At 36.4% G+C, this 15,067-nt stretch overlaps 1 protein-coding gene across 1 annotated transcript in view; it reads left to right on the top strand.

Annotated features, from left to right (window-relative positions):
• Positions 1-1,826: 1,826 nt before the first annotated feature.
• The window catches only part of NFASC (neurofascin), a 93,186-nt gene continuing 79,945 nt past the window's right edge, over positions 1,827-15,067 (top strand). Inside the window, exons 1-4 of the mRNA XM_029284475.1 lie at positions 1,827-1,925; positions 10,873-10,890; positions 13,617-13,722; positions 14,386-14,582. Coding sequence (XP_029140308.1) covers positions 1,832-1,925; positions 10,873-10,890; positions 13,617-13,722; positions 14,386-14,582 — 415 coding nt within the window. The 5' untranslated portion in view covers positions 1,827-1,831. The remainder of the gene's footprint in view (positions 1,926-10,872; positions 10,891-13,616; positions 13,723-14,385; positions 14,583-15,067) is intronic.

Genomic DNA, 15,067 nt, shown 5'->3' with positions numbered 1-15,067 from the left:
ATCAGCATCTTTGTAGAACACTATCATTTTTGCATTACTAAGGTTGTGGGTAGAATTTCAGACTCAGGAACAGTAAAGGTCGGGACAGTGTGGGCTGTGTTCTGATTTGATGTCAACTGTGGGCAAATAGCACTGTGTGTGTCTCCTGACTACAAACTACCCACTCGCACAAGCATGGCAGCAAATTACTCTTAGGAAAATGGTGAATTGCCTGCTTATAAGAAGATGTCAATGCAGCTGGCAGCACTTTAGATTTCTCTGTTTTAGAGAGCCTGCATTTGGACCTAGTTTAATGTTAGTGTTTTCATAAATGAGTTGGCAGCATTTGTTTCATCCAGCAAAAAAGCTTTCTTTCAGTACTTCTCAGACCTCAAACAGCATACTAATTATTGTTGCCTATCCTGTATGCTGCACCCCAAGCAATCAACAAGTTGATTCCTGGGAGTGAAATATTTGCAGGGGTAGCATTCTTGTTCTTAAATAACGAAGCAGTTCTGGAAATTGGAAAAGAATGGAGAAAAAGATGGGGAATAATCTTCTGCCAGTATCTATTTGGCCATTGAAACCTGTTCCCATTCCCATTTACAAGTTAGTCCTCATTTAGAAGCTGCATTGTATAGTGTCGGGGAAAATCCATTAAAGGCAAGATTTTAACAATCACAGAATCAGACACAAATACATCTTTCCATAACACGTGTCATTGTTCCACTGCAAAATCAATTCCTCAGTTTCCACAAATTCACTTCCCCAATTACCAGGCATTCAAGTTTGTCATATTATGAAAGAGGCCATAGCTCAAACTTTGGCTTAATACTTCCAACAGGCCTAGGCCTTCATTTTTCAATAAGTCCTTTAATACTGAGATCTATCAAGGAGGTGTTTGAATCCAACCTCTACAGCAGTTAGGACAATAAAAGCCTTCAGTATGAAAGGTCTAGTCAGTTTCAGGCAGGCAGTTGCCAGCTGACCAGAAGGTTCTAATCAATTAAGGCAGGGATCTGAACTTGTTAACTTGCAGTGGCATTTTTAGGGACTACTAAGCTCTGAACAAAAATCAATGCAGGAAGAGATAATTTGCTTGCACAAACTCTCTGCCCTTTGAGGAGGCAAAAAAGAAAAAAGTAAAACAGTTGAGCTGCATATTTGCAAGAACTACAGAGCTGTTATTTCAGATCATTTGTCCTTGCTCATTTGCTAATAATAATAATAATACTCTTTCCCCCTCCAAGAAATACCAATACTTTAACAGTGAAATATTAGGAGATATGGTGGATAGGATAAGTTCAGGGAATTTTTGAAAGAAAGCTCCAGTGAAATTAGTGTGCACAGCCTTCCACAAAAATGATTCTCCCTTACTCTCATTACTATTAACACTGGTGATATTAATTTCATTTATTCAAAAAATGACCAATTGTACAGTACAGTACCTCTACATATGCTGGTGGACACAGTCGTGACTTGTTTTGGGCTAAAGGAATTGTTTAAGAATTCTACATATAAGAGTGAATTTAAATACTAAACATACCTGCCCCTGCTTAGGTTTTGTTTTGTTTTTTAAGAAAGAACATACGAGATAACAGAGTGTTGTCATCTGAATTATCCTAAACCAAGAATGTCACTGATTGTAAAATTTGTTCTTGTTTGTCTCATTCCAGTGAAGATTTAGAAAAAATGAAGCATATATGAATTTTAATACGGTAGTAGCTTACTAATTCTTCTTTCTTTTCTTTTTATAGTAATTCCAAACATATTAGTATACTTCAGCAGTAAAGGTGCCACTTTGCCTTCTTGGAGGAAACCGAGGACATAGAATCTTAGCCAAATATTCAACATGGTAATTCAAAGGTATCTTCTAACCTACATGGTCGTGGTGCTCACTTCATATCTTCATAACCTCATCAGAGCCATTGAAGTCCCACGGGATCGTAAGTTCGCTGTTTTATATTTTATCAATTCATTTTCATCAAGTTTCTCAGGCATGTTATCATGAATAACCCAGCAAGGAAGAGCAGTGATCTTCAGAAGAGTTGAAATCATAATCATCTACCATTTGGTAAGCAGTCACTAGGGTTTCAGTGTAAATAAACCCAATCATAGATTTATAAAGATAAGTTATGGATATTCTTAGTATACTAGTGTGCCATTGCCTTGATTTCTTTTTTCCTCAAAGTGTAGTATAGTTCAAGGTCTAGTGTTAATTACCTCAAATAAAATAAATTGGAAGATTTAAAAATCATATCAAGGCATTCTGATTAAAAGCAGTTCAGAGTTTCATGGAATCCATACATCACTGGACCAGTCTTAGTTCTGATCTAACTCACCACATATAATGAAGCATACTCTTACTTTGTTTTTTACTGGTCAGGATGAAGGTGATCAGCAGGAACAATTCAGTTCTATGTTCAGAATTATATCTAACAGGACTTTGAGATACATCTTCTTTTGAGGAAGAAGATATGGTATTTTAAAAAGCTTCCCCTTCAGATGCCATCATAGTCTTGAATACTATCAGAAAGCCTATTACATATTTCTACTCTGAACTGGAGGAGGATGGTAAGGCTTATCCTTTAGCTAGGGGGTCCTGGAAATTAGGGTTAGCATCAGAATCATCTGCTGTATTCTGAAAGGTACAAGTGCTGAAGTTCTTAAGAAATTTCAACCGCAAATATACTGTTTGAGGTATGTTAAATTGACACCATCCATGCATGCTGAAGTTGAGACTTGCATTAAAAACTGTATTGACATGATAAAGTATGGGAGCTAATTCATATATATGGATGTTGATTGAAAATAGATGGCAATGCATTTTGAGTTTCTGCATAATCTAATATCCATCTTTTGGATGTGTAAACCAACTCCCAGAATTCTCAGTAATGGCTATGCTGGCTGAGAAATTCTTGGAACTGAAATTCTCACATCTGTGGGGCATCAAGATTAGGAAATGCTAATATAGCGTGATTGCTCCATTCCATTTCTTGTTTCATTGTTTGTGAGGGTTGTTTCTTGTTTCATTGTTTGTGAGGGTTGAAGTATTTAATGATTAACACACTGTGTGCCAAAAATGGTTCTGACTGAGTTATGATCTGTGAGGTAAATCAAATCTAGGTTATATAAAACTAGGCCTTTTAAGCAGGTTCCTCATCTTGTTGCAAGTAGGTTCTAAACAAGCCTCTCTTTGCCATAATTATTGAATCCAAAGTGAGAGAAAGCAATACTATCAGGTTTTTCTGATTAAGATTTTATTTGGAACTGTTTTTTGTTCTAATCTTGCTATCATATCTTAGTTCAGATTTAGAAAGAACATTCAGAATATTTTTCAAGTTTCCTCAGAATTATCTTTTCAACATATTTTTCATTTTTCCTGAAGATTTGAGGTAACTCCTAGAGTCATAATCCACTGTATTTGACTAGAAAAATCTGGGAAATAACAATCTTATAAATTGCCTTGGAATATTAATTTATGAAATAATTTTAATTACAAATCTAATATCATCTATCAGAATAATATTTGATTCATCTAAAATAAACTATACTCTGTTGGGATTAGAATGATAATTTTGGGATATGCCTCTCTTTTTCTTTCTCACTTCTATCTTTTTTGTGTGGTGATACGAGGGCAATTTGGAAATAAACCTCTGTTTGGTTATCAATGAGAGACACTCGCAGATTCAGAACTTTATTATACACATTAGAAAACTACAACATTACATTACTTTTCAACATGATAGCCATTCAAATTGAGGCACTTGTCATAACATCTTACAAGGTTTGAAATCCTTAGTAGTAGTCGCTTGGCACCAAATCTGGGCTATTGGGGGGGTGATCAAAAACATCCCAATGGAACTGCTTCAAAAGTCCTTGGGTGCGTCTAGCGGTGTGCGGGCGAGCATTATCATGAACCAACACCACTGAAAGTCACCATGCCCTGACACTTGCTATGGATAGCTCGTCTGAGTTTTTGTAACGTTTCACAGTAGACTTCTGAATTGATGATCGAATTACACTCCATGAACTTCACCAGCAGTACTTCTTTGGCATCTTCACATTTGGCGGGATTTTCTATGGCACCACTTCAGGTCTGGTATTGGTTCACGATAATGCTCGCCCGCACACCGCTAGAAGCACCCAAGGACTTCTGAAGCAGTTCCATTGGGATGTTTTTGATCACCCCATTGCAGCCTTAGATCTAATTCTGGTCAGATGCATTGGACAATGTGGACATATAAAATATTGCCATTCTCATGGACTAATTTCATGATATCAGCCATTGATAATGTACATTGTAGAATGCAAGTTCCCCATGATTCCATTTCATGCAGACCTTAACCACGTTTCAGGCAATGAGGGAGGCATTGAAAAGATGGAGAAGGAAATGGCAAATACAGAGGAAAAAATGGTAAACTGCAAGAGTGAAGTAAAATATTGTGAAATCAGAGAGATGGGAATGATGTATAAAGAAAAAAAATATCCTCAGACTCTATTGGTTTTAGTCCCTGCCATTTTTGTCTCTAGACCTAAACATGCAAGGATATATACAATACATATATTTATTTATTTATTTATTTATTTATTTATTTATTTATTTATACTGATTTATATGGCTTCCCATCTCAATAATGTGGCTCTGGGTGGCTAAAACAATTAAAGTACAATATAAATGTATGCTGTATAAAAAAAGTAAAAGCTACCATTTACAACCAACAGTCAAAACGCCATTCAGCAATAGTGGGGGAATCCCCTGACCCTTGTCCCTGGGAAAACAGCCAGGTCTTCAAAGCTCTGCAAAATGTGCAGTATGATGTCTAGAGGGCAGGCACAGTTATAGAAAAGAACACTTCCTTGGTCCTACTATATGATAATTCCTAATAAATGGGACCCGGCATGCCTCTCTTGCCCAACTTAATGGGCAGATATAAAAAATTAGAGTGAGCCAGTCCTTCACAAACACTGGCATCTCTGAAAAATATGATCCTCCACAAGAAAAATGCTTTCCTGGACATGTATATAATTCTGATTTTATTTGTGAGAAAACGATGGATTTACTTTTATTGGTTTTACTTAAAGATTAAGTATTTTCTGTTCTTTGTGCTGCCAATCAGTAGGAAGCTTGTTGCTAAATCACTAATTACTAAATATCTACTGAATTAAAGTTGTTTAATCCATAGAGTCTATATAGGAGACCCTCTGTGATGATCAAGAAAGGCATATTGATTTTTTCTTCTTCTTTTGAGTGGAAACTGTCATTAAGGAACATGTAAAGTTCAGGAGAAAAATAACACTACTTTATTATTGAAAAAACAAATCCAAAATTACTTACAACTTGTTTCTCATCAATTGTGTCTTTCTTCAGGATTCCATATTTATCGAAGAGAGAGGAAGGATGCCTATTTTAATTCATAACATTGTCTTTGTCATTATTTCAGTTGTCTAATTTAAGTATAATTTACTTTCATTTGGAACTTTTCTAATATGTAGGAGATACTTTTTATATAAAAAATGGTATCTTCCAATGGAATAAGTAAGACTCATTAGAATCTGATCCCAGATTGAGAAAAGCTAGGTAACATAGAAGTCATTATTGTTTGCATTATTTTTATATACATTCCAAATATGCCATGGGCATCCCCTTCATCATAAGAACATCATAAGGACACCAACTAAGATGATCCAAGGCCTGGAACATATGAAGAACGGCTGCAGGACTTGGGTTTGGCAAGTCTAAAGCAAAGAAGAAATAGGGAGACATGATAGCAGTATTCCAGTTTTTGAGAGGCTGCCACAAAGAAGAGGGGATCAAATTATTCTCCAAAGCACCCAGGGGCAGGACAAGAAACAATGGTTGGAAACTGCTCAAAGAGAGAAGCAACCTGGAATTAAGGAGAAAGTTCCTAACAATAAGGACAATTAACCAGTGGAACAGCTTGCCTTCAGAAATCGTGGGCGCTCCATCACTGGAGGTTTTTAAGAAGAGACTGGACAGTCACTTGTCTGAGATGGTATAGATTCTCCTGCTTGAGTGGTGGGCTGGACTAGAAGACCTCCAAGGTTCCTTCCAGCTCTATTCTATTCTATTTATTCATCAATTTTATTTCATATTGACTTGCTGATTCTATTAATATAAATGTCTCTAACACGTTTTTTTAAAAAAAACAATCCCTCATAAATTGACATAAATCAAGTTTTTAATAAGCTCCTGCCTATGTTCATAATTCTCTTTTTTTTCAGATTTTTACTGTTCATTGAATTTGTTCAGGATTTTGTTCCAGAGCTTAAATGTCAGGCAATATGTAATTCCCTTCAAATTATCACTTTCATTTATCCAGAGTCTTCATAAGGCAGGATGTTTTGTTTAGAGCTGCATGTTTTATGCTTGTGATGGATAGTGTCATCAGCAATCATTTCCCAAGAATAGGTATAGCGGTAGTCTTCAACTCACAATCCTTCATTTAGTGACTGTTCAAAGTTATGACAATGCTGAAAAAATGTTTAGTGTTGGATTTTATAATTAAATATAATCTGGCAAATAATTAAATATTTTACCATTAACTCATTTATTATGCCAGCTGTGAAAATAGACTGAATTAGCCTCCCAGGAGGGAGGGGAAGTTTATGCTAGTCTCTTTATCCCCTATATCAGTGGTGGCGAACCTATGGCACGGGTGCCAGAGGCAGCACTCAGAGCCCTCTCTGTGGGCACTCATGCTGTCGCCCCAGTCCTAGGCCTTCAGCTGGGTTTTATAAAACCTTTTCGCTTTAGTCCTCCACCGCTGTGTGCAAAAAAATAAAAGGGGTCAATCAGTCAATTTCAACTTCTCACAGGGAAAAAAAAGATCTTGCAAAGTTGGAATTGATTGATTGAACTTTTTAGTCCCACCCAGTCTGCTGTTACCACCGCAGCCACGCCCACCCAATGGGCCACGCCCACCCAATGGGCCACACCCACCCGGCACTCAACGATGCATAAGTGGATTTTGGGTTGCAGTTTGGGCACTCGGTCTCTAAAAGGTTCGCCATCACTACCCTATATGTATAAAAGTCTTCAGACTATTTCTGGAGGTTCCTGGCAGTTCATGATAAGTTCTCCAAACAATCCTAAATCTGCACTGCACGTTAGACACATTTGTTAAACATTGAAAGTTATTTTATCATTCTGGCACATAACACGATAGCCAACCAATTATGTGGTAGAATAATAGCATAGCAGAAAAGTACTTGTATTAGGTTTAAAGTGACCAAGGTTTAACGTATACAATATTCACTGTGTTTCCTATATTATAAATTATGTAAGCACTTTCAGCAGTTAAAAATACAGTAAGACTAAATAATAATAAAACTGTTACATTTAAAGAAAAATCAGATTTATGGTTACAACTTTTAACATATATCATAATTTCATTTTAGAAGTAGTATTTACAGTTTGAACATTGGAAGCTTTTAATGAATGTTATACCGAGCATTTTTATTTAATTATTGCATTACTTTTCTCCCTTTTTTCCTCATACTTGACATATATGGGAATCTTACATACCTCATTATTATAGCCATTTAGACAAAAAGATGGCTATATTCAACTCATCTGTATCCAGGGCTTTATCATCTTTGGTCTTGGATAGGTTGCACTGCCCTAGACAGCAAGGTACAATCTAGAGGTCCTCCTAGATTCTTGCTTGAGGAGCAGGTGGCAGTCATAAGTAGGAGGCCCTTTGCTCAACTTTGTGTTGTGCACTAGTTAGGCCCCTTCCTGGATCAGGAGGCCTACTCTCAGTCACTCATGCCCTGGTCATCTCTTCCATGAACTATTGCAATGCGCTCTACTCAGGGATATCTCTGAAGAGTACGGTTGGTGCAGAATTTTGGGTGTCCCAATGATGGCGCATATAACACCTTTGCTGTGTGGTTTTCATTGGATGCCAGTTTGCCTTCAGTTGATATTACCTTTAAAGCCCTACATCACATGGGCTTTAAGTTACCTGAGGAACCATCTTACCCCCATCATATTAACCTATCCACCTGGTCAAGCAGGGAAGGTATGTTATGGACCCTGTCAGTTAAAGAATTTCAGCTGACATGGTTTGGGAAGAGAGCCCCTGTATTATTGCCTCTGCGCTCTGTAATATTCTCCTCCCAGAGGTGAAGTAGGTCCCCACTTTCAGTGTGAAGACCTGACTCTACCAACTTGCATGGGGGTCCCAGAGTGGCGTGCAATACTGGGGATTGTTAAGACCTTGAAGCCACCCCCCTTTTAACTTATTTCTCTTTGTTTCTTACTTGGCTCTCATTTTACTGATGTATTTTTTATGATTTTTATACTTTTAGCTGTAAATTGCCCAGGGCCATTCTGAAAGCGAGATGGGTGCCACCAAAACTTAATAAATAAATAAATAAATAAAAATAAATAAATTGATGCATCACATATATTAAGGAAAAAAGTAGCCAATAAATTCTGAATTTAACCATTAGTCGTAAAGACCTGAATCCTAAATAGTGACAAAAAATCACTTTGATTCAATGTCAAAATATACTTTGCTGATGGGGGATGAGAGGACCTCTTCCCATATTTTTTCACCATTTCTCAGTGATGGTTGCTTTAGGGCAGATTGGTTTATAATCCCCTTTTTTAACCAATCCTCTTAGTTCAAATTACCTTTCCCAAACAAGGTTAAATAGGAAAAACTCATGATTTAAGATTGAGCAACCAGTCTTTGTTGATTTAAGATAAGATAAGATAACCTTTATTGTCATTTTTTTACTGTGAGCACAACGACACACATCAAAAATGAAATTTAGTTGCCCACTCTCAAAGTGAAACACATACATAACACACACCTAAACATACTATGAACAACATATGTATAGACCCACACCCCTACATATACGTAGCAAATAAATATTAAATACTGTCCATCTTGAATATATAATGGAAGGAGGAAGCTTGAAAGTTCACAAGGTTAATGCTGTATGGTGACATGATGTATTAGTGACATTTCGGCAGGCTTGCTAGAAAGTAGATATTAGTATGGAATGTATACATGATGTTTCATTAAAGTGACTGGATAAAAGTTATGACATAGCAACTACTTGAAAGCATTGTTTATAGTCACAGAACCTTAGGATAGAGTGAATCAGAAAGTGGTCATCCCAAATCAGTAGAAGGCATTAAGGAACATGGCAAACATCTGTTTTATCCAGCTGGACCCATTTTCAAAGATTTTCTTTCTTTTCTCACTTTGGTGACATCAGGCTCTACCATGTGTTTTTCCTTCGTGCAAGCTGCCAGAGAATTGGATTTTTAATCTTCCTTTTATTTAACATAGAAAGTGCTTGGTCTCTCTTAGTCCTCTCATGTCCACCCATTGTTCATAGCAGAGACTTAGCTAATTAATTCATCTCCTTTTTGTAAGTTTGAAAGCCTCCAGGTTTTATAAATTGAGCAGGTGGTGCATAAATAGTCACAGCTGCTGTGGGTTTATGATAAGTGTGCAAATTGCTAACTCACCAGGCAAATGATATCTTTCTATCTGACCCCAGAAGCTTCCCTCCTTCACAGAGATTAGTGTTGCATACAGGTGTGGTGTGTGGATATGATTTAAAGAATATTTCTATCATTGAAAGCAGGGTATCAGATCTGCATATTAAACTGTTGAATCAGAAAACTTGTTGATTTTAGAAAAGCATTTGTGATGTAGCAAACCATATTTGAATTATGTTTGCATTCAAATAAAAGGACGTTGGGAGGACAAGATATATATTACTTCAAAGAAATTTTTAAAATGGGAAAATGGGTTGATGTATGGTATAAAACAGGGTATAAAACAGCTGGCTGGGGAATTCTGGGAGTTGAAGTCCACAAGTCTTCAAGTTACCAAGGTTGGGGACCCCTGGTATAAAAAACTGAATAAGTAGCCAGAAATAAGACTGATTTTTGCAAAATTAAGAATGGGGCAGGGAATTTGTGGGATCATTTTGACATAGATGTTAAGATAAAATAATCTTGCATGCATTTTCTGAACCAAAACGTAAATTGAAACTGTTCTGAAATTTGGACTTTTTTTTCAAATGATGTGATATAATCTTTGAAGAAATGTATGTAAAAAATTTTGTACTAAAGAAATTTATTCAAGTAAGCATATAGTGGTGAAAAAGTAAAACTGTTTGGGGAAATAGTTCTAAAAGAATGTATTTCAAACTTATTTGCCACTGGTAAAGAGGCCTTTAGTCTCCGTGACATAGTCTCTGTGCCGGACTACTGTCCATGCCCTCTGTTGGATATGAACAACTAAACAAGAAAGTGACATAGACTTTTAAGATGCTATTTTTCTGCACCTCTTACCCACATAAAGGATTTTTACAGGGAAGTATAGGTAAATCTGTAAAATACTATACTTTAAGCATTTGTAAGAGTTTGCCCCATATATTACAATTTAGGATGGCTGAGGATTAAAGAAATTATAATCCTATATGTTTAGAGGACACTATGTTAGAGAAGGCTACAGAAACACCTATGAACTAGACTAGACTAGTCTAGTTCATAGGTGTTTCTGTAGCCTTCTCTAACATAGTGTCCTCTAAACATATAGGATTATAATCCATTAATAGTCTTCAGTAGACTTCTTGCTGCTAGAACATATTCATATTTATATGTATTTATTTTGCTAATTGTGTCATTCCCCACCTTTTTTTTAAGTTTTCTCTAACTCTTCTTCACAGGAATTCGGGGCAATATATTTAAGCTAATAATATTAATATTCATTTAAATGGCATGTTTTATTTATCCCTTTTGGTATTTAATATTAGATCTAAACGTTTAGATTAACCCTTCCTGTTTCTCTCTTCTCTCTTTTTATTGCTGTGCTTATACCTTCGAATTAACAGCAAGTATTCAAGATACATGTAAGTCTTGTTTTCTGACCAATTTTTCCCCTCCTGAAATAACATTCTCTGTATTTTAAGAAACCTGGGTATAGCAGCAACCTATATAGCAGTTAACAAGTCTGAAGTAGCTTCTGTATTAACTTGTTGGAATAAAACATTTGTCTTCGACTAAAGCCCTCAAATATAAAATGTTGCAATTATGGTATCTGAATTTCAGAATTCCAAAGTGGATCATAGTAAATTAAAGGGGAAAATGTTTTATCCACATTTTTGTTCTTCAAAGTGATGTTTTTGTTAGTCCAAAATATAAAACATACTTATGTAAATGTAATTACTGCTCTTTTCTTCTTTAAACTTTCCAAAACACAGGAGAGATGTGTTTAATAATTAGCTGGTTAAGTTCACACTGCTTTTGTGAGCCACACCATGGGGGTGAGGGAAGAACCAACTAGACTACAGGTAAACTTTGTTAAAGTAGGTGGGAAGACAACAGGAAATGCTTGAATAAGTAGTGTTTGAATGGTCACCTTCTTATAAGTCACCAAGAAAAGTCAAGGAAGAACAGCTTGTTTTTAAAATTACTTCTTTCACTATACAGGTAAGTAGTTTAAACAAAAATGGGACCAATTTGTGATCTGATCTACTGGATGGAGAAAAGTATTCAAAAGTTGTGCAGTTGTGTGTGTTCTTTTTAATTGACAGATGGTTGTCAACTTGCGACCAGTTGCTTAAGAGATGGACTCAAAAAAGCTACTTAGATTTTGGGCACTTGAAAATTGACCTGCATTTATGATCATCTGCATCACCCAGAGGTCACCTAACCATGATTTATGGCATTTTTACTTCTGGTTTCAGCAAAAGAACAACCCATACCAAACAAAGAATTTGCTTAATGACTACTATGTTCACTTTACGACTGATGCATTCACTTAATGATTGCCACAAAAAAGTCATAAAATCAGGCACAGTCTTGCAGTGACCACTTAATGTCCATCTCAACGATCAAAATTGTGGGGTCAATTACAGTTGTAAGTTGAGAACTACATGTGCTTCTAGAGAAAAAAAGAACAGAGGATCAGCTATCCTATTCTGGAATTAGGAAAATGAATATTTGGGGAGAGGAATATGTATGCTGCACACTTCACTTCCCCTTATAGAAGAAAAGGGTTTATAAGTAAAACCTCCTTTAAACAAGATAGATCCATATAGATTTTTTGGCAGCAATACAGAGATGGCTTGTCATACTTTGGGCTTTCCTAATGGGATTCTCTCCAAATACTGACCAGGTTTGCTTTTTTTCAGATTAGCCTTGCTTATTTTATAATATTTTAAAAATGTATATTCCATATTTCTCTCCATTTAATACAGTTTATAGTAACTTAAAAACTAAATCATAGGAATATAAACATTTAAATTAAGGCAAAATTAAAATTGGAATCATTGAAAGTGTTTGAATTAACACTTAATAACAATAAAAGAGATGGATATTTACCATTTTCCTAAGTACTGATAACATGAAGAACAAATATATGTTCTTGTGGAGGGCATTCGATAGATGGGGGTCACACAAGTGAAGGCCCTGTCCTATATGCCACATCGTTGAGCTGCTAACAGTGGAAAATCTTGAGAAAGACCACTCTTGATGATCTACGTGTTGCCATTTATCTAAGCAAAAAGTCTGCACAGAAATGGTAGTCTCATTTGAATGAATCTGCATTTGTCTCCTCTGCACAAGTATAACTCTGGCAGAGTAGCAGTTATAGCCCTGTAGGACTGCAATTGTGTTGAAATGAATACATCTATTTCCTTATTTCAGGGTGTCTCTCACAACAGGGAGACCTGGCAGCGAGGGATTGGGGTCAGAACATATATTCCCATTCAAATGTTAAGTGTTGTTTTTCCTTATGCTAAAAGAAGATGAGCAATTACAGATAGTTCTTGTTTTGTGACTTCTCACTTAGCGACCATTCAAAGTTATGATGGACCTACTTTACGGTACTTACAACTTGGATTTGAAGTTCCAATTCTCTCTCTCTCTCTCTCTCTCTCTCTCTCACACACACACACACACACACACACTCACACACACACACACACACACACCCATGGGCACATGACCAAAATTTTGGGCGCTTGGCATTGTGGCCACATTTACAACCATTTGCAGTTTCCCACGGCCACATCACTGCACTTTATGACACTTTTGCAAAAAAAAAAACCCCAGCACTTCCAGCAAAATTGCACCTATAAAAACCATTGGATTGCTTAACGACTGTAGTGTTTGCTTAACAATGCAATGGTCATTTTACAAACACTGCAAAAAAGGTGAGAAAATCACATGACCATTTTATGACCATCATGAGATGATGATGGGCAGGCTCCATTACGATCATAAGTTGAGGACTACCTTACTAGTGGATTGTACCCTTTGTCCCTTATAAGCATGATGGGGGGGGGGGAACAGTGAATAAGATCAGCCTTTTCCAACTCTGCCTTAATTATGTTAAGTATGAAGGAGAATTACTTTGCTAGGTTTTCAAGATTGTTTCATTACTTTGCTAGCAATAAATGTCATTCTAGCAATCCAAGTAGTTCTTTTTTCCTAAGCTTCCCAGCCTCACAAGACTTGAACAGTTTGAGTGAAATAAAAAGCAACTGTATTTCAAATGGTATTGTATGGAAAGGTAATTTTTTCCTCTTACCTTCATTTTCTCTCTTTCCCTCTCTTATATATGCTTTTACAGTGCCTCAGCCTCCCACAATTACAAAGGAGTCTGCAAAGCATTATATTGTAGATCCAAGAGATAATATATTCATTGAGTGTGAAGCAAAAGGCAACCCCACGCCCACGTGAGTGTAATTGTAGTTTATTTTCTCAAGAGTTGTATACAAATATCTGAATGATTACTGTATCACTACAAAAATGGCTGTGCCCAGACTTATGTAGAATTCATGATTAAGTTATTTTGGCAGTCACTTTATGATGAACCAAGCTAGAAAAAATGTTCTCTAATACGACCCATGCTTATCACTATGACTCAAGATCATGTGGCTTAGAGCTCATTGAAACAATTTTTTTCATGCCAGTATAAAGGAATTGTTTTGTTAAAAGGGTGTATGTCATTTATCATGCCAAGTATATCAAAAATTTATACAGAATCAAAGTGTTATTGGAGTGGTTTGTGGTAGCTTTGCATCATAAAGATTCTATTATAATCAGTATAGCTGTAGGCCTTCTAAATGCATTCTGGGATTTAAAATTGCCATATCACGATTGTTTTGATAAGCATCAAATGTAGATATGGTGTAAACGTAGAACTCATCTCCACATAACATTAAAATCCTAAATGGGGGAATGTCCTTGCATTATATTTCATCCAAGTTGTAGGACTCAGGATCCATTATTGCACAGAAAATTAATAGATCTCAAATAACCTGCACACCATATAGCAACAGAGGCCGTTGTTCTTGAATAGACCAAGTGACTAACCTTTGGTACAATGTTGTTTACAGGTTTTCCTGGACACGAAATGGGAAGTTTTTCAATGTTGCAAAAGACCCTCGAGTAACCATGAGGCATTGGTCAGGTACACTAGTAGTTGACTTCCGCAGTGGTGGGAGGCCAGAGGATTATGAGGGAGAATATCAGTGTTTTGCTCGGAATGACTACGGAACAGCTATCTCCAACAAAATATTCCTGCATGTTTCAAGTGAGTACACTTTAACACAAATTGTTAACTTCATTATGCATTTCTACAGCCTTATCAGTTATATCAGGGGTAGGCAACCTTGGCTCTTTTATGACTCGTGGACTTCAACTCTCAGAATTCCTGAGCCAGCCATGCTGGCTTGGGAATTCTGGGAGTTGAAGTCCACGAGTCATAAAAGAGCCAAGGTTGCCTACCCCTGAGTTATATGGTTTAGTTTGCTAGGGCTTTGTTTTGTACTTAGAATGGTTATAAAATTTCTGGCATGCAATAAGCTCATGTACAGTTTAATAAATACAGTGTTTCTGCTTACCAAGAGGTGAAAGAGACTTCTAGCATTATATATTTGTTTTAACATTGGTATAAAACAATAGCAGCCATCTTCCATTGCAGCAATTTAGAAAATGTTTGCATTTCTGTAAATGTATAATTTATGACTCTAAGAACTCTTTCCTAAGCATATTTTAGGATGAGGTAATAAAAAAAAA

The sequence above is a fragment of the Protobothrops mucrosquamatus genome, unplaced genomic scaffold, assembly GCF_001527695.2.
Source record: "Protobothrops mucrosquamatus isolate PMUCROS unplaced genomic scaffold, P.Mucros_1.0 scaffold638, whole genome shotgun sequence".
Lineage (NCBI taxonomy): Eukaryota > Metazoa > Chordata > Lepidosauria > Squamata > Viperidae > Protobothrops > Protobothrops mucrosquamatus.
Note: the sequence above shows the minus strand (reverse complement) of the source record. Positions and strands in the feature narration are given on the sequence as shown.